Source organism: Pan troglodytes, chromosome 1 (genome assembly GCF_028858775.2).
Source record: "Pan troglodytes isolate AG18354 chromosome 1, NHGRI_mPanTro3-v2.0_pri, whole genome shotgun sequence".
In the NCBI taxonomy this organism is placed as follows: domain Eukaryota; kingdom Metazoa; phylum Chordata; class Mammalia; order Primates; family Hominidae; genus Pan; species Pan troglodytes.
In genome coordinates, this window is record NC_072398.2 from 212,909,755 (window position 1) to 212,933,197 (window position 23,443).

Below are 23,443 nucleotides of genomic sequence, written 5' to 3' on the forward strand. Positions count from 1 at the left end.
CAGAAACCAGCACTTCACTTGAATGCACGCCATCAGCTCCTCACAAGCTGCAGCTAGCCTCTTAGTGCTGTCATGTTCCTTTGGAGGTCAGGAAACTCAATTGTGGGGTTACCAGCCCCAGATTTCACTAATGCCAGGATGTGGAAGAGGCAGGATTTGAACTCAGGCTGTTGGACATAAGTTTCACTGAAATTCCACAATTGTACAAAGCCTGTCATGTCAAGTCTGCTCTACAGGCGAAGAACCTGAAGCAGAGAGAGAGAGAGGTTAAGGCTCTCATCCCAGGTCATACAGTAGGCAGAGACTGAGCTGGGATTTTCATCTAGGTCTTCTGGTAGCAGGGCTTGCCCTTGAGGCTCCAGGGAGCAGGAGAGGGTGGTGCTCAGGAATGTTCTAGATGGTCCCTGGGTTTCTTTCTTAGCTAGAAATCAGAACCAAGGAGTCCTAGAGGCCTTGCTGGTGGCAGCGGGTGGCTTGGTGAGGAAGGAATTCTCAGAGACACAGTGACCGGCAGGGGTGGGCTGGGTGGCATTAGGCTTCTGGGAGTCGTGGAGATTATTTGGGAGTTCACTTACTACAAAACCATCTGTGGTTTCCAGAATAGCTATTTTCTCCAAAATGAATTTTTATCTCCTTTTTCATCTTGATTGTAACTGGCTTGTTTTAGGTGTGCTTTAATATTTTAAGGCACCATAATTTCTTTTTGGAAGCAGGTTCAGGAGAAATCATAACTAGGGGGATGAAGGAGTTTGTGCGGCTGTTCACACACCTCTTCACACACCTTCACGTCCACATTCTCAGCATGGTCCTGGCACAGAGCCCAGAGAGGAGGAGGACCCAGCCAGGCCGCCTGGGGAGCACACTTACCTTCCCATTTTTACAAAAGCAGGCAGAGGAGGATGCCTGGGTCAGATTCTTGGTGCAGGGTTGGACTTACCCTTTACAATCTTCTTGTCCCACTTTCTAATTTTACCCAATAGAAAACAGGCCTGAAGGGCTGAGGAGTGTAGCCTGAGTTGTCCACTCATTTTGCAAATTTCATTATGTACCCACTGTGTGCCAGGCCCTGGGCTGAGAGTTGGGGATGCAAGGTGAAGGAGGAGCATGTGCCTTGTCCTCCTGGAGCTCATGGTCACAGAGACCCACAGCCCATGCTGGAGAGTAGGGCTTCCCCCTCCTCCAGGCTCAGTCTAAAGACAACACAGTACCAGGCACTAGCTGAGACATCCACATAGCATGGTGCCACAGTGCACATCATGTGGGCTTGCCGGGGCTGCAGTCCCCTTCACGGTACCCGATGCAGCACGGTCCCCTCCAGCTTTGGAGCAGACCACTACTTTCAGGCTGGGCAACTGGCAAAGCATTTGGCGGTGTGGCGTGGAAGAGTGTGTGTGTGCAAAGCTGTGCACTCTTCATGAATGCAGTGAGATTCCCTCTGAGGAGGGGTGGGTACTGGGGCAGTTGCAGCCGACCAGCTTTGGGGGATCAGTTCAGCTAAGGTGAGGGGTCCCATGGGTGGAATTGCTGGAGTGGGGTTCTGAAGGCTGATGAGGAGTTTACCGGATGACCAAAGGGAGAAAGCCCCTTTGAGAAGAGGGACCAGTGTGTGTTAAGGGTCAAAGGGATAAAACAGGACTAGGATCTTGTAGGGAGTTTGTGGGAAGGAGATAGAGCCACACACATAGAAAACAGCAGGCTCTGGAAGATCGAGTCAGCTTGATTCTGCCACCCGCCTCCTGGAAAACAGGGATGGGGTAGGAAAATCAAGCATCTCCGACTTGAGCACTGCTCCTTCCCACCCTGCTGCTTCTGACCTGGGAGTCCAGTTGCTTGGGGTCATTCTCTCTTAAGCTCGGGGCCCTTATGGCCTTGGAGCACACAAAAAACAGTAGAATGTGGTGTTTGAGCTTCCAAGCCAGGCAGAACTGCTTCACCGCCCAGCGGTGTCATTGTTGCCTGTGTAACTTTAGGCCCATTGCTCCCCCTCTCTGGGCCTCAGTATCTCACTTGGAAATAAATGGAGTTTGGAAAACCCACCTTCCAGGACTGTTGGAGGAGCTGGCAGAGGAGGCCAGTCAGAAGAGCGGTGGCCTGGCCCTCTCCTGCCTCTTCCCTCCAGGGGATGTCCCTCCAGGGAATGGGTCCCACTTCCATAAGGGGAGCCCCCAGTTCTGCCTTCCAAGCCCAAGAGCACCGAGGGATTGATGTGAAAGGGCTGGAGAACTGCCCTCTGCCCCACTCCCCATCCCTCCGCCCTTCCCCCGCTGTCGGCCCGCCGCCCCCAGGCACTCACCTCACAGTGGACTGGTACACCAGGTCCTCTCGCTTGCGGTAGTTCTCCATGTGTGAGTAGTTGGTGGAGAACATGGCGTCGAAGGTGAAGATCTTTTGCTTGATGGTGCCACCATCCGTCACCTGCCACAGAGCACAGAGAGGAGTGCTCAGCCGGCCCTGGTCACCCCTTTCCCCAGGACACTGACAAGATGCAGGCAGGAAGCCCAGAAGAAGGACAGCCCCCATCCTGAGAATAAGGTAATAACCGAGGGCTTCCTGGAGGCAGCGATGTTTTAAGTTGCCTCCTGAAGGAAGAGTAGGAGCCAGCCTGGCAACGGGTGGGAGTGTTCTAGGCAAAGGGAACAGCAAAGGCCCTGCGGCAGGAAAGAGCAGTGTGTGCTCAGGGGAAGCTTGCTGCCTTCACAGCACCTGGAGCAGAAAGGAAGTGGGATGAGAAGAGGCTGCGAAGAAAAATGTGGGCCAGATCATGGAGGGTCTCCACAGCAAAGGAGCTCAGCTTCTCCTGAAGGCGGTGGTCCCCGGGGCCAGGATTAGATTAGATTTACAAGCTCCTCTGGCTATAGATTGAGGATGAATCGAAAGGGGCAAGACTAGAGGCAGGGAGCCCGGGAGGAGGCCAGGAATCCAACATCCCGGCATGGGCGATGCAGACGGGGACAGCGTGGGGCACTTGCCCTCGTCTTGGGGTGGGCCAGGAGAGAGGACACGAAGTCCCCATTTCACCTAAGAATGCGGAAGTGGGAGAAGGCAGGGAGGTGGCGATGAAGCCAGCGCTGGAAGCCCAAGGCTGCCGGGCTGTCCCGCTGTTCACGGCTGATGGAAAGCGAACCCAAGCGTCCGTGCCCTCAGCTGCCGCCCGCCTGCTTCCCCACATCTGCGCTGCCTCCAGCTAATGAAAGTGTTACTCCACAAAGCAGCAAGGTATGTGTTGTCACTGTTTCAATTATTTATCTGTTTACTCGGCTGCAGTTTTCCGCTTGTCTCAGCAACTCTATTATAGACTGGGAGCTTGCAGCCTCTCGCAGCTCAGCTGGGCTCTGCGCTAACAGCCTGCAATGGGGAGGCCTCATGCCTGGGCCTAGAGAAGTGGAATTAGCTCCCTGCGGCTCTGCGTGTTGGAGGCAGCGGGGAGAGGGGCAGGGAGGGGGGTGGCTAGGGACGGGTGACTCCAAGGGGCTGGGGTAGGGGGGATGCTGAAAGCAGCTTCCCCAGGCAAAAAGGTGAGGATTGGAGTGTGAATCTGTCCCCCTGTCACCTGCCTGGGAGTACTGGCCCTAGACACAGCTGGGCTCCTCTGGACACATATGTACCCAAGCTGACTTGGACCACATCTCTCTGACCTAGGTGGTGTTGCTACTGGTTTAGGAGAGACTCCATGCATCTGGCCAGCACTGGTTGAGCAACCAGCTGTGTGCAGACACAGGCTACGTCTGTGCCGGTCACTTTCCATAGCCTGCAAGCTTTGTAAAGAGTAAGGTGGCCTCTGTGAGGACCGGGGATGGTTAGAATCATGAGAAGGCCTTCGCAGGCTCTGGGACCCTGAGAGGAAGCGGCAGTGAGACTTCCCAGGGCACGGCTTCTCCTTACCCCTCCGTAAGCCCACACCCCTCCTATCTCTGTCGGGACTTAGCGACATGCACACGCGTCACTTTCTTCCCTTTGAAGGCTTGGCGCTTTCTGACCGTGTGCAGAGGGGAGACAGGGGACCACTTCCTCCCACCTGGCTGCTTCTGCAGCACAGGCCCAGCTTCTGAAACGGGACCATGAGAGTGGAGGAAGATGAGGAGGACGGGGACAGGAGGATTCTCCTCTCCTCTTGGGATCCCTGCTGGCACTCACCCCAAGAAAGATGCTCACCCCAACCAACCACACCTTGACTCTGCGTCCACTGTCATCACCCAGAAAAATCCCTGAGTTGACTGTGTCCAGCTTGGCACGGGGTGGAGAAGAGAGTTGGCTGTACTTGGGATCAGAGCTTCCATCTCCCCACATCCCAATGTCCCAGCCTGGGGTAGAGGCCAAGACCCTCCAGGGGCTCCCCATTCTCCATGCACCCTCTTCCCATCCCCGCCTCACCCATTTGACTTTTTTACAGCCACCAAAGTACCTTTAAAGCAGGGCCTTTTCACTTGGGGGGTGATTTTGCTCACCCTAACCACCAGGGGACATACAGCAAGCTCAGGAGACATTTTTGGTTGTCACAACTGGGGAGGAGAGGTGCGGTTTGGTAGGTACCGGTGTCTAGCTGATAGAGGCTAGGAAGCTGCTGACCATTCCACGATGTCCAGGACAGCCCCTTGCCCCCCTCCCAAGAATTATCTGGCCCCCAAATGTCAACAGTGCCCAGGTGGAGAAACCCAGTTTTAAGCCCATCACATTGTGTGGCTGTACCAGGTCCCTGGGAACAGAGCCGAATAGACAAGAATGTTCCCATTTTGCAGGTAAAGAAACTGAGGCTTGGAGAGGCAAAATGATTCGGCTGAGGCCCCACACTAGGTTCCTGACAAGCGTCTGGCTTCTGGACCAGAGTTCACATCCCATCCCATCAGGCTGGAAGAGACTGCGGGTGAACTGAATGCCTCTCAACGTCCCTTTCCACCCCTGGTGGCCAGGCTCATTAGGAGAAAGGATGTCAGAATCTCAGTGGAGGTGTGAGGATTTTTCTCCCAAAGTCATAAAGCGGAAGGCATCCTGCCTGTTTAACTGGCAGCCCGTCTTCTGGCCTCGCCTCCCTTCAGGTACTGCTTTTTTATCTCCTCCTAAAATGCGGCAGCCCTTATCGTCCCAATCTCAAATTTCACTCCATTTTTTTTATTACACAAAAGAGAAAAAAATCTGTCAGTAAAACTGTCTCCTCAAATTTATTCGCCGAGACTGAGGGTTTTATTACGAGGAAAATACACCCGCACCCCACACATCCACACACATACCCACACACCCCAGATAAAGCACTGAAGAATTATCCGAGTCGTAAATCTCTGTTTCAGGCCGAGGGACAGGGGAGTTTCAAGGACGAGCCTAGTTTTCCTTTGGTTTTATTTACATCTGTTTCTCTGGGGCTGTGTCAGGGCCTCACTGTCAGCTAGAGGAGTAAATAACTGCTTCTGTGAAACCTGCTTCAGGCAGCTGGAGACAAGTGCTTATCTCGGCTGCAGGGTGAGGGATCTGGAGGGCAGGCCCCACTGTCCCAGCTGTCTGTGGTACACACTCCTTCCTCCCTCAGCCTCTCGGAAGGCAAAGGAAATGGGAGGCTCAGACACGCTCAGGTGGGGCCAGCGGGCGAGCAGCTATTTGCAAGGATGTTATTCTGTGGTTCCTGGTGGTTAGAGGGCCCAAGAAAGAGGCCAGGTGGGAGTTGGGGATTATTAGTACAGGCTGTGGACAGAAGGTGTGGTGGGTGTGCTGGAAGACACCTCGCCTTTAATTCTAGAAACATTTCTCCACGCCTGAGACATACAGGGGCAGTTGCAGCCTCACGGCCGAGAAGGAAATACATTTCAGACATGGTTGCCGCCCATTACGACCTTATTCACAAGAGGTACACAGTCCACAGTTAGCTGAGGTTCCAGAGTCAGTAAGATGATGGCTGCAGCAGCAACAGGTAATTACCAAGTGTTATCCAATGATGTTCTGACACTTCTGAAGGAGGCAAGAATCCCCTTGGAGGGAAGGGTGATCATGGAAGGCTTCCTGGAGGAAGTAGGCCCTTTTCAGGGAGTGCTTGGTCCTAGGCTGGCTCTTTCTGTCTATGGGAGGCTTTGGAGCATGAAGCAAGGCTGATTTCCTCCATCCCCAGTTGAATGTTTGATTTCGGTTCCTAATTTTGTGCTCTGAAGAAGTCATTCCACCTCCCCTAGTCTGTTTCCTCATCTGTGAAATGGGGATAAGGCAACGTTCCTCCCTGTGAGGATTACATGAGCCTTGTAGAGTCCCTGGTGGGTGGGAAGTGCTCACTCATGGGGTATTTTCACGAGCACTCACACCTTTCTGGACCATCTCTTTTTCTGTGTCCCTCCCCACCCTCCAGGGCTCTTTCTGTCTATGGGGCTGGAGAGCAAAGTATCTCTTGCTAAAATGCCAGAGGATGTGGAATTCAGTAAATGAAAGAAGGGAGCCCACACCCAGAGAGGGAGGCAGGTGGGAGGTGCCAGAAGGCTGGGTTGTGTCTATAAGGAGTGGGGTGCAGAGAGCAGGGACCGAGAATTTGCTAGTAGTCATCATAGCAGCTTCAAAACAGAGTGCAGGGATGCCCTGAGTGAGTACCTGGAGGCAGGCAGGTCTCATGGGCTCTCAGAGGCTCCCATGGTGCCAGTGGGCAGGGACCATGAGGCCAGGGCAGACCGACAACCACAGAGCTGACAAGGCAGACAAGGTAAGCCAAGCCCTGTGGATGTGTGGGTTTGTCTGGCCCCAGAGCGAGAGGCACTTCTGAAATGAATGATTTCATTCACTCCATATTCAACAGACTTTTGATGAATAAACAAACAGGTCCTTGAATATGAGCTACTCCTAGAACATAAGCTCTATGAGGATGGGTGGGGTTTTTTTGTTTTTTGTTTTTGTTTGTTTGTTTTTTTGAGACAGAGTCTCGCTCTGTCACCAACCTGGAGTGTAGTGGCACGATCTCAGCTCACTGCAAGCTCCGCCTCCCAGGTTCACACCATTCTCCTGCCTCAGCCTCCCAAGTAGTTGAGACTACAGGCACCTGCCACCACGCCTAGCTAATTTTTTGTATTTTTAGTAGAGACAGGTTTCACCATGTTAGCCAGGATGGTCTCGATCTCCTGACCTCGTGATCTGCCCGCCTCGGCCTCCCAAAGTGCTGGGATTACAGGCGTGAGCCACTGTGCCTGGCCGAAGATGGGGTCTTTATCTGTCCTGTCCATTGCTCTGTTTCCAGAATTTAGCAAATGGCACTCGCTCGATAAATATCTGCTGGATGAGTCAATGAGTGAATGAATGAGTTGAGACCTTACCATGTGCCAGGCACTGGGAATACCATGAAGAAAAGGGAAAAGGCCCTTGCTGCTCTGCGATACAGACTGGCCCCAGGACAGCCTGCTGTGCCTGGACCCTCATCTGTCTGGGAGTCCCTGGTAAGAGTAGCCTGGCCCAGGCGGGACAGTGGCCTCAGAACACCCCCGATGTGAGGCTCCAAAAGGAACCAGCAGGGTTTCTCTTTCTTAAAGCTCCCAGCATTAATGATATTCTGTGCAGGAAAACATCCTAACTCTGCAAAGCGTACACCTGGACCAGACAGAAGAGGCTGTGCACGTAGTTATGCAAAAGAATCTGCATCCTAACCAGTGCCTACACAGGCTGAGTGTCCCCCAGCCCTCCCTTCCATTGTTCCTTGGAATCTCAGGACTGTAAGCTCCAAGAGCCCTGTATCCCAGAGCCTAGCACAGTGCCTGGCATACGAAGGGATGTTGAATAAGTGAACTATACCAAGAGACGTGTGTCATGATCCCCATTTGCAGACAGGAACCACGGCCAAGAAAGAGGCAAGTGAACTGCCCAAGGCCACACATGTATTATACTTGTAATAGTAAACAGCAGAGCTGACCGCTCAGCATGGATTAGTCCAAAAGAAGGGAGCAGAAGACCTACTTTGAGGTTGGGGATATGGGAAATGTGCAGAGGCTTTTGGGGTCACACAGCTCTGGAATCAGATCCCAGCTCTGCCACTCAGTTGATTGCTGGGTGATGTTGGAGGGTTCTGTGTGCTTCTGTTTCCCCATCTGCAAAATGGGAAGGATCATGCCTCCCTGTAAGGCACATGTGTGAGAATTCAGTGTGTAAGAGTGAACACACAGAGAGCCCAGAGGATTGCTTGGAATGCGGTAATAATAGCATGACGGGAATAACAATAGCTGGCATACATTGGCGCCTACCCTGTGCCAGATATTGCTTGCAAACATCAACTCCTGTCATCGTAACAGAAAGTGCTCCATCATATTAGCTATTACATATTTTTCTTAAGTCCAAAGTAGGGAGTTTGGTCAGGGTGCGTGGACTGCAATGATGGCAGCAGACCGTAACATGGGTTCTTAAGAACAGGTGTCTCTTTTCTTCCCCATGCTGAGAGCATCTCAGCCAGGAATTCCCCCAAATGACCAGCTACACTGTGTAGAAGTTTCTGAGAGGCAGAGAGCTAGGTTCTAAGTCCCAAAGGTTGTCTCTGCACTGTTCCTCTCTCTGGGACCCAGTTTCCCTAAATGTTCCATGAGGAAACTGAGGACTTTTTGCTGCCCTGAATGCCCATGGTGTTCTGATTCTAGAAGAGTCAGCCTAGAGACCACAGTTTCTCATGCTCCAGAGCTGCCAGACCCCACCTCTGGGCCCTGACTGCCCCCTGACCCCAACCAGCAAATCTGGGCTGCAGCCAGGCCAGGTTGCTTTTCAAGTAGAGTCATCAAAGCGTGGCCGGTGGACTTAGTCCATCCAGCAGTGTGAGAGCCCGCTGACCAGCCTGGCTGTTTAACTTGAAAAACAAATAAGTCTCCAACTTCGGCTGCTTCACCAATGTCCCTGGGTGCTGTCATCCGAAAAAGAAAAAAAAAAAGAAAAGGGGAAAATATCACCTCCCCCCACCTTCCCAACCTCCTTCTCTTTGTGTTCCACAAAACCAATTACAGGTTGGAAATAGCTGTAATAAACTTGATATCCCACTTATGGGCCAATCCCGCCACGGCTGGAAAGTGTAATAGTGGCAGAGAGTGAAAACTGCTGGTGTATTTTGCTGGCTGTTTAAATTGCCTGCCTACATTATCCCAACTCCTCTCCAGCCAGGAAGGAATTTGCTCTCCTGGAAATGGAGCAGCTGAAGTCTCTGTGTCCAGGCAGCCGAGAGAGTGTTTGCAAGGAGGGTTTTAATGAACTGATTGGATATAGAGGAGTGGATGGCACCTGGGATCTTGTGTCAGCCCAGCACAGCTTCCAATCCCAGCCCAGGCAAGAGGTGCTCCCTGGCTGTAAACAGCCTAAGGCGATACCTGCCTTTCATGGTAGTTAGGGGAAAAGGGCATTAAATTAGATAATGCAAGAGACAATGAGGGCTAGAAAGGGACTCAGTTTTACTGTGGGTGCTTCACTCCCTGGCTCTGGGTTCTCAGGCAAGTCACTGATTGTTTCTAAGCCTCAGTTTCCTCATCTGTAACGCGAGGGATATTAAACAAACTCACACCCCAGAGTTGTGAGAAATACTAAAAGAAACAAACATATGTAAAAGCATCTTGCAAAATGCAAAGGCAAGTGGACACTGCTGTTAGTGTGAATTTATTGCTCAGCTTCTAGACTGTGGGAGGTGATGAGCAAATCTAGAAACTTCTGCCATGCAACTATCAAGTGGGAGTCCTTGCCCATCTCACTTGATCCCAGGAGCCTAGCATGGGAACTGGCACGTAGTACATGCTCAATGTGCATTTGTGGAATGAACCAATGAGTCAGTGAAGAAAGGAACGGACTTCCTGTTCACTTAAGCAGATCTGCCGCCATCCCAGCCACTCAGAAAGTATGCCTAGAAAGCGTCCTGCAAGGCTGGGCACAAAGATGGCACTAGACCAAGTCAACCTCAGGCTAGAGCTTGAGTCCACTGGTGCCTTTGTGAGTTTGTCTATTGCTTGAGGTCCTTTCAGGAGCTGTGCTTGGTGCTGGGAGTATGGCTGTAAACAAAGCAGATGAGGACAGTGAGAAAACTGACTCATCTCTTCTAAATTTCTGAAACGTGTGGTTTCCGACTCCTCCAGTGGAGCCTGAAGCCCAGGGTGGGACTTCATTTTGTTCAATGTTGCATCCCCGATTATAGAACGGAGTCTGGTACTTAGAAGACTCTTTTTCAACATTTTTTTTATAGGAATGAACATCATTTTTTCTTTTGGATGCAAAACCCATGGCCAGAGAAGGGATGCCATTTGCCCTGATTCCCAGTTAGGAGGTGGTGAAATGGAGAGCTTTGAACATGGGTCTGATTCCAAAGTCCAGACAGGAAGTGGCTCAGGTAGTAGAGTTGGATTTAGTTTTGGGCAGGGGGGCAAGAAAGGGAGTAGGTATTCTAGGGAGAGGAAAACCAGGGCAGGGGTGTTGAGGGAAGAGGTGAGGGGAATGAAGGCGGAGAGGAAGCCTGGGAGAATGATTCAGCCGCCTGGCCGCCTGCTGTGTAGGGGGAGGGGCACAGGGTTCTTCCCTTTCTTGTTGCCATAACGACCCTGGACCACTCTTCCCCTAAACCTCCCTGCCCACCTGTTCTCCACCCTGAAACCGCTCTTGCAGTTCCTAGGCCTGGGAGCTGGGCCAGAGAAGCAGCCTCAGAGAGGGTAGGGCAGGCTCTGTCCTCCCCAAGGGGGCCTGGGGGAAGAGGATACCAGATGCCCAAAGACAAGAAGAGGCAGAAAATCCTCATGTCAGGTGCCACTCACCTCTCTGGGCAGTCCCTGCTCTCCCTTGTGGGCCCCGGTTTCTGGCAGGGCTGGGCTCAAGGTAATTGGCTTCCCCTGGTGTGTGTGGGAGATCCGGTTTTGACAGAGACAGCTGGTGTCATAAATTGCCTGTCTCATCCGGTTACTGTGCGATGGCAGACAGCAGCTCAGTGATGGGCCTGGGGGCTGGGGGGAGAGTGGCAGGGAGGAGAGCGGCTGCAGCTTCTTTGTAGCACCCACACCCCACATGTGGGCAGGTGCTCCTGCAAGTGTGAGGAGGTGTGTGCCACTGGTGTGAGCTGGGACCCCATCCTGCGTGGGTGAGCCTGCTGTGAACAAGGAAGCCTGTGTTCAACGGAGTATGGGTGTGCATCTGTGCATCCGTAGGGATGACTGTACAAATAGGTGTGTTTCCAGGCTGCCTACGAGGCTGTACATGTGTGTGAAAGGCAAAGTAATAATGAGAATGTTCATGCGTAGTTTTAGATGTTTGCACAGGGAAGACCAGGAGGTCTCACAGGGAGTGTAAGAGAGTGTATGCAGGCATTTTCAGGGCTGCGTGTCAGTTTGTGGACTTACGGTGTTGTGCATGCACAATGCCTGCACCCACAGCTGTAAGTGCAGTTATATACCCTGCTCCTCACTCCGGGAAAGGGTGTGTGTGTGTGTGTGTGTGTGTGTGTATGTATGTATGTATGTAAGGGGATGAGTTTTTGGCAAATGTAAGGTTGTATCTCCCTTGCCATTTCCCATGCCCAGATAGGCACCCACCAGTCGAACACAAAGCCCACAGTCACGACCCAAACACCTGAGCCCCCCAAACTCTATCAGACACATGCATGGGAGCTCTGAGACCTCCTTCTCCACCTCCCATGCAGCACCCCGCTCCCGCTTCATGCTTTAGGGACTAGCAGACAGGAAGCAGGGGAAATAGAAAGGGCCTCAGATAGATGCCAGACATTCGAACTTCAGTGCACAGTGGAATCACCTGGGCCAGAGTGGGGGTGGGGTTTGAAAATGTCAGTTTCCCCAGAAGCCCATCCTGGAGGTTCCAACTCAGTGACTTCTGAATGCAGTCCTTATTCTGCATTTTTAACAAGCGTCATCAGGTCATTTGGACACAGGGGCCAGGAACCACAACCGGAGACACAGTCCTGAACCCCCAGGCCCACTCCTCACCAGGGTCTCTTTGCAGCTTTCCCAGGGGGCCATCAACTGCTGGACCCTTGGTGCCCTAGGAGGTCATTCAGAGCAGGAGCGCCCTTGACTGTCCCATTTAGGGCTCTCATTTTACACAAGGCAAAGCCAAGGCCCAAAGAGGGGAGGCGCATGCCCAGGGTCACAGAGGGAGGAGTCCGCAGAGCTGGGAGCCAGGCTCTTTGCTCTGAAGCACATCCTCTTTCCACCACACCCCCAAATCCAGATGCTTGGAATCCAGACCCTAAAAGCACAGGTTCACCAAGTGCTGAACAGCTGCAGCACCTGAGATACTCAGGTCCCTCCTCCAGACCAGGTGATCATGTCCAGCTCCTCGCTGCCTCCTCCCTGCCTCCCGACAAGTATGCTCTTGGAAAATCCCAGCATTAGAGACAGGGTTCAGGGTCACATGGCTCGCCCCTAAAGAGAGGGGCTCGGGGGCTCTTTCCCAGTTTAACAAATGCCCTCCCCTCTTGTGTTCTGGAAGGAGTGGGCTGAGGAGGAAGGAGGAGGGACTTATTCAGCCACCTGTGTCTCCATGACAGCCACTCTTTTTTTTTTTTTTTTTGAGACAGAGTCTCACTCTGTTGCTGAGGCTGGAGTGCAGCGGCACCATGTCAGCTCAGTGCAACCTCCGTCTCCTGAGTTCAAGCAATTCTCCTGCCTCAACCTCCAGAGTAGCTGGGATTACAGGTGCCCACCACCACGACTGGCTAGTTTTTATATTTTTTTTGGTAGAGACCTCAGGGTTTCACTATGTTGGCCAGGCTGGTCTCGAACTCCTGACCTCAGGGTGACGCGCCCACCTCGCCTCCCAGAGTGTTGGGATTACAGGCATGAGCCACCGCGCCCGGCAGAAAGCCAGTCTTCACTACACACCCTCAGTGTGCATTCCTGTAACCCCAGTGACCTCAGCTTCCCATTCTTTCACTCACCTGTTCTTTCATTCATTCATTCACTCACCTGTTCATTCATTCATTCACTTACCTGTTCATTCATTCATTCACTCACCTATTCATTCATTCATTCACTTACCTGTTCATTCATTCATTCATTCATTCATTCATTCATTTGTTCATTCATAACCACCTCCTGCAGGCCAGGCCTGTGGACAGAGGGGTCATCAGGGAGTTCACAGAATGGGTGAGGTGGAGGTTGGGGTCAGGAGAGAAACATTAGCAGCAGGTGCTCGCTCAGCAGCAGGCTGCTGACATGGAGTGGAAATGGCACTGGCGTGCAGGCCGGGGAGCTCTGCCAGGGAGGGTCCAGGGCAGGCCCTGCCCAGAAGGGGACCCTGAGCCCTGCTTTGGAGGTTGAAGCAGAGCCTTCGGGGCAGACAGGAGGAGATCATGGGGGTCCCCAGGCATCAACAAGAAGGCAAGGCTTGGGTAGAGAGTGAGGGGGGTTCAGGACAAGTTCTGGGGGTGCTGTGTAGAAGGGCCTGGTGTGGGAGGGTCATGGCTCACACATGTGGAGTCTGGGTTTGGTAGTGGTTAGGCTCTGGAGTCAGACCTCTAGGTTCAAGTCAATTTGAGATCTCCTATCTCCCTGTCTCAGTCTCCTTACCTGTAAAATGAGGATAGCAGTAGCACCACCATCTAGGGTGGAGGATGAATCGGGTTCTTCCCTATAAAGTGCTTAGAAGGTGTCTTTCACATAGTACACATGCTATAATTGAGTGCTGTTAGCTGTAAAATGCTAATAATGCATATTATTATTACTATTATTTTATTGGAGGGAAATGGAGAGCCATTGAAGGCTTCAAACAGGAGAGTGATCAGCTCCATTGGTATCAGAGAAATCCCCCTGGCTGCAGTGTGAACAGTAGAACTAGTGGCAATTGGGAAGAGGCATTGGGTTGGAGAGAAGAGACCACTTTTCCAGCCCCTCTTTCAGGGCTGCAAACTTGATTTTTGGATCCCACCAGTCAACAGGGCAGGTGTGGGGGGCGGGAGCATGGCAGAGTCCTATCTGATCCCAGTATCTGTGTACCTGTGTGTGAGGTTCTGGCCCACATACCCTGCCTGTGACACCCCCTACAAGGTCTCCCCATGGTCATGCTCAGCACTCAGTCCCCGTGTCACCCCCCAGGCTGCCGGTCAGTGGGCACACCTGTGTAGACAGGTTGTGTCCAGCAAGGGCTCATCATGGGACAGATGCCCAGCTTGTACCAGTCTGGCTGACCAATGCAGTCAGAAGGGGCTGCCAGTCCTCGGGGAGGGCCCTCGCTGTGCCAATCTGCCTGGCCCACCCCACTTAGCAGGCGCTGTGCACAATTGGGCCTGTGTCAGCATGATCATCCGCCGGCAGACCCGTGGCAGATCAGTGGCCTGCGCCAGCCTGCCCACCTGCTAAACGAGGGGCGGGTGCACCGGCAAACATTGCTAGGCTGGCATATCCTGTCTGCTGTAATTAACACATGGCATCAGGGCAGCCCAGCCCAGTGAAGCCTGTCTGTCCATCTGCCGGCTGTTCCTGGGAATCAGCACTTTACCATGAGCCCCAGCATCCAGTTGGAGAGGAAGAACACTGAGCTGGGAGCCAGAAGACCTGGGCCCCATCTCTGCTCAGCCACTCACTGGTAGCGGATGCTGGGAAATTTACATTCCCTCTCTGGGCCTTGGCTCCCCCATCTGTTAAATGGGGCCCAGGGGATGGCTGATTGCTAAGTTCTCTTCCTGCTGTTCTATGGGGGTGGCGTTAACAATAGGCAAATTCTGGGTGGCAGAATTCTGCACTTGAGGGGTTACGATAGAGCATATGCAGGCCCTACTCATTGCTTCCTTCATTCCACAAAGAGTTACTGCATCCCCACTATGTGCCAGAGATATTGCCACGAATAAGACAATGTCCCTCTTCTCCTCGAATCCACATTCTACTGTCAGGAGACAGATACCTTAAATTAAGGAAGATGGAAGAGATGTATCAGCTAGAGAGAAATGCCATGCAGACATTAACATAGGGTGATGGCTACAAGAGATGGGTGGCCAGGGGAGGGCAGCCTCAGAAGGTCACATGTAAGCTGAGATCCAAATGAGGAGGTGGGGCCCCGCTTGCTTAGAAGAATCAAGTTGCTTCCTGCCACGTCCCCATGGGCTCCTCTTTATTCACTGCTTCTCGTTTGATCCCAGGGTTGCCCGTCTGGGTAGTGCTGTCTGCATTTGACAGATGAGGCTCAGAGACAAGCCCTAGCTTAGTTCTATAGCTTCATGTTTTCTTCCCCCAACATTTGATTACGAACATTTCCCAACATGCAGGAAAGTGTAAAAATCTTTAAGGCAAACACCCATATACCTATTACCTGGCTTCCACAATTAAAATGTGAACATGGGCTGGGTGCAGTGGCTCATGCCTGTAATCCCAGCACTTTTGGAGGCCGAGGCAGGCAGATTGCTTGAGCGAAGGAGTTTGAGATCAGCCTGGGCAACATGGTGAAACCCCATCTCTACAAAAAATATCAGAAAATTAGCCAGGCATGGTGGTATGTGCCTGTAGTCCCAGCTACTCAGGAGGCTGCAGTGGAAGGATTTCCTGAGCCCAGGAAGTTGAGGCTGTAATAAGCCAAGATCTCGCCACTGTACTCCAGCCTGGGTGACAGGACAAGACCCTGTCTCAAAACAAACAAACAAACAAACAAAAAACCTTACACCTGTAATCCCAGCAGTTTGGGAGGCCGAGGCAGGCAGATCACTTAAGGTTAGGAGTTCGAGACCAGCCTGGTTAACATGGTGAAACCCCATCTCTACTAAAAATACAAACATTAGGCAGGTGTGTTGGGGGGGCACCTGTAATCCCAGCTACTCAGGAGGCTGAGGCATGAGAATTGCTTGAACCTGGGAGTCAGAGGTTGCAGTGAGCTGAGATCGCGCCACTGCCCTCCAGCCTGGGCAACAGAGTGAGGCTCTGTCTCAAAATAAAATAAATAAATAAATAAATAAATAAATAAATAAATAAATAAATGCAGCCATGTTTGCTTTATCATATCTCCCCCCACCCTCCATTCATCCCTCTCGATGCAGCCACACAGCCTTATTTATTCGATGCCTTCCAAAGTGAGCTGCAGACACCTGTACAGTTTACTCCTAAACCTTCTATTTAGAGTTCAATATTTATTTACAATTCCTTTTCTTTTGAGGTCAAATTTACACACAACGAATTGCACAAATCTCAAGAGTACCGCTCAGGGTTCTTTTTGAGTTTTGGCAAATGCGTGCACCAGTGTAAGCTGAGCCCTTCTCAGGATGCAGAACACTACCATTACTCCAGAAAATTCCCTCCGCTCCTTCCCAGCCAAACCTCACCCGAGAGATGATCGTTATTCTAATCTGTTTGTCACATTTTATCCTGTTCTAGAATTTCGTATCAACGAATTATACGGTATGTAGATTCCAGGGAAGGCTCTTTTCTCCCAGCATAATATTTTTTAGATCCACCCCTGCTGTGTGTGTACCATGGTTTATTCCTTTTAATCACTGAGTAGTATTCCATGTCAAGGAGACGCTATGTTTGTTAAGCTGTTCTTTTGTTAAAAGGCACCTGGACAGTTTCCAGTTGGGCTCTGCTATGCTTCAAGCTGCTAAGAACATTCTTGCACAAGTTTTCTTTTTTTTTAAAAAAAGTCACGTTTTCATTTTTCTTGCTACTGGTTTGTTTGACAAAGGGTCAGTCCAATCCAACAAGGGTTCCCTGAGCACCTACTATGTGTCAGCCCCTGTGCTAGACACAGAGGTGAGTGAGTCTCAGCTAGGGCGGGGGAGTTTGGCCTCTGAAGGCCTCATGCAGGCACAGAGCATCAGAGTGTACAGGAGGGCCTGTCAGGACCAAGTGCTCCGTGCCTGGCACTGTATTTCATCCTTGCAACCACCCCACGGGATTCACGTTATGGCCCCAATCTTCAAAGGAGGCAACCGAGGCCAGAGTGATGGAGTGATCTGCCTGAGACAAGAGGCAGGAGCTGGGCCTCAAACTTGGGGTGACCCCAGCCTTTGTCCTGCATGATGCAGGGGTGACATCTTTTCTTTGTTCTGCACAATGCAGAAGCAACAGCCCAGGGAGGCCAGGCGATCTATTCAAGGCCACCAGGCAGTACGGTGACAAGAACACAGGCCCCTGGGTCTCTCAGTCCTGTCTCTTTCCCCAACACCATCTTGGAGACTTCAGAAAAGGTCTACACATTTGTTGAACCAGCATTTATTTCCAGAAATTGGGCTGGGAGAGCTGAGTTATATAAAAGTTCTGATAATTTGTATGTATGAGTGTCCTTGTGTGTGGCCCATCTGACTGCTCCCATGCACCTGTTAGTCCAGGACCACCAAACGATGGCCCCAGGAGCCAAGGAGAGAGCCCCTGGCAGGCAGCGGGAAGGGTGGGACCAGTGTTGAGACAGGGAGTCTATGCAGGTCCAAGTCATCTAATTAAAAACAGAAACCCCAGTGTAGATCAAATTAACACAATCTGCAGGACAAATTTGGCCCCAGACAATGGCTTGTGACCCCAGCTCTCAGCAAATGAAGAAGGTGATGACAATGAGAGGAAGGAACGTGTGGTAGATGAAAGATGGCACATATTCTTTGAGATTCCTGCATTAGAGATGGCGGGGGTCGGGGGGTCTAAGATCTCTCCCTTTGAAATTAGACATGTTTGGAGACTGCTTTGACCAATAGAATTGGCGGACATGGCAGACGTGTGCCAATCTCCAAGCCCAAGCCTTAGGGGCTGGAAGCTTTCATTCAGGGCTCTGGGAACAAGCACATCCTGAGCTGCTGCTTAAGACATCCCATTGTGCTGCTAGAGAGGCCACCTGGAGAAGGAGGGGGACCTTGCTGAGCCAGCCTTCTAGCCATGCCTGCAGGTGGGTAAAGCTGCCTTGACCCCTGCAGACCAGATCAGCCACCCACTGAATACTACCCAGTGATCCCAGTGGACACCAGGGGAAGCATTAGAATTGCTCAGCCAGAGCAGTGGTCAACTTCTTGCCAAGGAGGAGCCCTGTTCAGCACCCACCTTTGCAAGAGGAAGTGTGGATGCAACTTCCATCTGTTACAAGGCTCTATTTGACTGAAGCCATTTGGGTTGGGGGAAGATGGTTGTGCCAGGCAGGGCCCAGCAGGAAACAGATATTCCATGAAAAGATCATAAATAAGAAGACCTTAATTCCAAGGTGATTTACAAAGATATGGGCAGGGCGGAGAAATTCCAATGAGGCATGAGGCAACACTGGGGCAGAGACCGGTGGGGACTGTAGTCCTCTTAGGAGAAAAGGGAAGGGGGCAAAGGAGTGGGAGGTCTCCCTGAATCCAAGAGAGCAGCAGCTGAAGAAGAATTCCACCCAAAAGCTTGGGTGGAGGGACCCAGGGGCCCCACTGGGAGGAGCTGGGGAATAAAGACTTTGGCCGCATTTCCATCTGGCTTCCTGTCTCCAGCAGGTGTCTGTGCAATGGAAGGGCAGATGACACAGACTTTAGTCCAGGAATCTAAGGGGTTGGGGTTGAGCGGACACCTAGCATGGAAGGTTTCCATGAGCCCTTGTTCTCATTTTGCTGTTCCATAGTTGGGTGAAGTGAGGTTCCTTTCCCCACTGCTCCCCCATCAGATAGTTCCAGGTGAGCATGGGGAGAACAGCATCGTCAAAGAGAGGGTCCCATTAAACTTCCATGTGTCTTCTTATGGCTGCTGCATGTCTGATCACCAAGACACTCCCGGTGGGAGAGGCAGCTGGGCCCACCTCTGCTTCTCATCACAGCCAGGCTCCAAGAATGGGACGGGAGAGCTGAGACGGGAAGGCCAGTTCTCCATCCCCTTGGCTTGGGGAGTAGATCCGAGGCTGGTCTTTCTGGAGGTTTGGCTTGGGGATTGGAGACGCCAAGCCCCAGCTTAGATCCCTGGGTCAAGACTGCCTCCCAGATCTACTCCCAGTGTGGTTTCCCAGGGAAGAGCATGAGCGCAACTTCTAACTCTGCCCAGAGCCTGCAAGAGCTGCACAAAGACCTGTGCCTACAAGGGCTCTGCAGTTGGTTTAAGACTCTGCTTCTGAAATTTGAAATTTGTAATTGGTTTTTAAGAAGAGGCCCCTGTTTTCATTCTGCATTGGGCCACACAATTTAGGTAGCCACTTCTTTTTGTTTGTTTGTTTGTTTTTGTTTTTTTCAGAGTCTTACTCTATCACCCAGGCTGGAGTGCAGTGGTGCGATTTCGGCTTACTACAACCTCTGTCTCCCAGGCTCAAGCGATTCTCTTGCCTCAGCCTTCCCTAGTAACTGGGATTCCAGGTGCATGCCACCACATCCAGCTAATTTTCATATTTTTAGTAGAGATGGGGTTTCACCGTGTTGGCCAGGCAGGTCTTGAACTCCTGACCTCAAGTGATCCGCCCACCTTGGCCTACCAAAGTGCTGGGATTACAAGTGCGAGCCACCATGCCCAGTCATTAGGTGGCCAATTCTAGTTCTAAGCAAGAAAGAGATTTCTGGGCCTTTCCTTGGCCTGACTCCTTTGTCTAGATCAGTGGACAGCAAACTTTCTCTGTAAGAATATTTTAGGATTTGCAGGCTACACAGCGTCTGTCACAATTAATCAACTCTGCTCTTATAGCACAAAACAGCCCTGGACAATCCAGAAATGAATGAACATGACTGTATTCCAATAAAACTTTATTTACAAAAACAGATAGTGGGCCAGATTTGGCCAATGGGCCAGAGTTAGGCAACCCCTGGTCTAGCTTATAAGCCCCTCTTTTCCTCATCTACCTGTCTGATTCTGGCTCATTCTTTGCGACTCAGGTCAATAGCTTTTCCTAATCTCTCCAGGAAGAGTTCAGTTTCTCCTCTTCTGGCCAACCTGACCGGAACCTGTACATACTTACTTATTGAGCCCAGGCTAAGAGGCTAGCTTTGTGATAGGCACAAGGTCTGGACTGTTGAGCAAGAAGGTGTGGTTATAGCCTTCACAGGCCTTTGTCATAGATACCTGATAGTACCTGGCTATAAATTGCAGAAGGGTAGGGGCTGGAACCATTTTGCCCAACACTGTGTATCTCCAGTCCTAGTATAATAATGGGGTAAAGAAACAAGTTAGCCAATACCCAAACGCTCTGCCACACACTTACAATTCTTTTCTTCTAACTGGACCATGTGAGCCCCTGACTCATCTTTGACTTGGTAGGTGTCTTTACCAGAGAGGCCGAGTGATTTCCCCCAACACATAGAGCAGCAGACTAGTGGCGAAGCTGGGATTCAAACTCCCAGGCCAGGTGCATTTCAGCCACACCCAGGAGTTAGACTTAGGCACTGGGGTCCTAATAGAGCCTGAGAGGTAGCACGGGCAGCTCCTATCTCAGGTCCCAGTGAGAGCTGTGCTCATGTTTTCCCTCCCACCTCGTCTGCAGGAGGCCTGGTTTATTTCCTTTGGGAGAGAGGAAGTTCAAGAGTCTAGTGTTGGTTTCTATTATAAGGAAACTGTTCAATAAAAAATCACCCAGTATATAAAAACAAAATCTTTACCTGGCTTTGAACAAACCCTTGGTGTTATTACAGCAACAACAAAAAAACCCATTTGCTTTTCATTATAGATCTGGTTGTGTTTTGTTTTGTTGTCCCCAGAGAGCAAGGACTTTATGGGCAGAGTGGTTAAAAAAAAAAGTAAAGAAAGACAGAAAGAAAGAAAGTGAGAAAGAAAGAAAGGAAAGGAAAGGAAAAGAAAGGAAAGGAAAGGGCGTGGTGGCTCATGCCTGTAATCCCAGTACTTTGGGAGGCCGAGGTGGGTGGATCACTTGAGTTCAGGAGTTCAAGACCAGCCTGGCCAATATGGTGAAACCCCGTCTCTACTAAAAATACAAAAATTAACCAGGCATGGTGACATGTGCCTGTAATCCCAGCTACTGTCTGAGGCATGAGAACTGCTTGAACCTAGGAGGTAGAGGTTTCAGTGAGGTGAGATCATGCCACTGCACTCCAGCCTGGGCAACAGAGGGGGACTCCATTTAAAAAAAAAAAAGGGAGGATTTGGAGTCAGACAATCTTGGATCTAAATTTCAGCTACCACTGATTCACTGAGCAACTTAACCCATTCATTTAACTTCTGGAAGCCTCAGCCTGCTTGTCAGTAAAATGGGAATATGATGCCTCCTTCCCAAGGTTGTGGCAAGAATGAAGTGATAATGTAGTCAGTAGTTATCACTCTGTGCCATGGCCCTTTATAAGAGACATAGACCCTGCTCTCAGAGAGTATACATTGTACTAAGAGACCAAATTACACAATCTAAAGAGAAAGATGATTTTGGGTGGCGATTATTGCTACGAAACCAAAAACACACAGGGGTTGAGGGGAAAGAAAATGACCTGGGGATTATGTTAAGGGCCAGAGAAGGCTTCTCTAAAGCCTGAATGATAAGAAGAAGCCAGCTTTGGCCAAGCAGAGATCAGAGCAACTGCAAACACCCTGAGATGGAATAAAGCTTGCTTTGTTGAGGGAAGAGAAAGGTGGTTGGTATGGCAGACATGGAGTGAGCAAGGTAGAGAGCAGTGGGGTCTCAGTTAAGAGAGCTATCTGGGATCAGATCATATAAGGTCTTAAAGGCTGGTGCAAGGAGGTTAAATATTCATCTCACTGCAATGGGAAGATATTGTAGGGTCTTGAACAGGGGAGTAAACTGACCTGATTCATGTGTTTAAAAGATCCGAGGCCGGGCACGGTGGTGGCTCATGCCTGTAATCCCAGCACTTTGGGAGGCTGAGGTGGGTGGATCACGCGATCAGGAGATCGAGACCATCCTGGGTAACATGGTGAAACCCCATCTCTACTAAAAATACAAAAAATTAGCTGGGCGTGGTGGCGGGTGCCTGTAATCCCAGCTACTTGGGAGGCTGGGGCAGAGAATTGCTCGAACCCAGGAGGCAGAGGTTGCAGTGAGCTGAGACCACTCCACTGCACTCCAGCCTGGCAACAGAGTGAGACTCCGTCTCAAAAAAAAAAAAAAAAGATCCGTCTGGCAGCTAGTGGAGGGCCCAGTGGGGGCAAGGAGACCTGGCCAGTAATGGGGAAAGACACCAGCTCCCACCTGAGCATAAAGTGGACAGAGGCTGGGCCCCTTGTCCATTCCTTTTGTGGTTTTATTGTCTCCTCCCACATATCTCTGTCATCTGAGGGGTTTGAATGCATGTCAAAGGCCAAATGGGGAAAATTCTGGGGGAGGGATCTTTAAAGTTAAGTGCATCTTTGAATTAAAATGGCTCTTTTGTCCAGTGGGCAAGACTGTGAGAGGCTTGAGAGGCCCCCTCTCCACTGCCCCAGGGCAGCCAGGTCCCTGGCAAGAGCCGAGGGGACACACTCAACCTACTAAGAGATCCAGCTTCTTCCAAACCACTCATTCCAAAGCTGGAAAATGGAAGAAGGGGCTGTCGCGGTCACATGGGTGATGGATCTTCAGCATCAACATAATGATGTGGAGAGCAGCGATGACAACAGCGGAAGTGCGACCATTTCCTCAGAACTCATCTAAGGCCACGTGCTAAGTGCCCTGTGTGCACCTGCTCACTGGATCCTCCCAACTACCTTAGGAAGTAGGGCTCTTATTCCACGCAGATGAGGAAACTGAAGCCTGGAGGGGTGAAGCGACTGGCCCAAGATCAGGTAGCCAGGAAGTGGCAGAGAGGGTGATATGGCTTCGCTGTGTCCCCCCCACCCCACCCCCAATCTCATCTTGAATTGTAGCTCTCATAATTCTCACATGTTGTGGGAGGGACCTGGTGAGAGGTAATTGAATCATGGGGGCGGTTTCCCCTATACTGTTCTAGTGTTAGTGAATAAGTCTCATGAGAGATGATGGTTTTATAAGGGGAAAACCCTTTCACTTGGTTCTCATTTCTCTCTTGTCTGCTGCCATGGAAGATGCCTTTCACCTTCTGCCATGATTGTGAGGCCATGATTATGAGGCTTCCCTGGCCACGTGAAACTGTGAGTCCATTAAACCTCTTTTTCTTTATAAATTACCCAGTCTTGGGTATGTCTTTATCGGCAGCATAACAATGGACAAATACAGTGGACTTGGAACTCAGGCTATGACCACTGCCATGCTGCCCTGCCTCTCAATGACACCCTGTTAGTCCATCACGAGCCACACTCCATCCCTAGCCTCTCAAGGTGCCATCCTCCATGCCAGCTACTCACCCATGGTCTTGGGGCTTCCTACCCAGAATCTCCTTGACACCCTTCCACAGCCCTGAGGGGCTAGGGCTTTGGCTGAGGCCACCCAGCTAAGAAGTGGCACAGGTGGGTTTGAGCCCAAGATTGAGTCTGGCCCATCCACCACGTTGCTGCTTCTAGAGACAGGACCAGCCACTGATGCTCCCGGTTGATCTTTCCTGCCTCCCTGGGGTGCCTAGGGGAGGGAGGGCAAGAGGAATCACAGCAACCGCACTTGTACCTTGGGTAGGCTATCAGATGGAGGAGGAAAGATTTTCAGATTTGCTGACATAGATTTTTCTGCATAGGGTGATCACTAGGCCAGGTTTGCTTGTGATTGAGAGGGTTACCAGGAC

The 23,443-nt window shown here is 51.1% G+C and overlaps 1 protein-coding gene across 3 annotated transcripts in view; it reads right to left on the bottom strand.

Annotated features, from left to right (window-relative positions):
* Window positions 1–23,443, bottom strand: part of IGSF21 (immunoglobin superfamily member 21) — a 273,368-nt gene that overhangs the window by 85,961 nt on the left and 163,964 nt on the right. For all 3 annotated transcript variants that reach the window (XM_063804624.1, XM_003307834.7, XM_054679931.2), the window contains exon 3: window positions 2,294–2,415. In XM_063804624.1, the coding sequence (XP_063660694.1) occupies window positions 2,294–2,415 (122 nt within the window). The remainder of the gene's footprint in view (window positions 1–2,293; window positions 2,416–23,443) is intronic.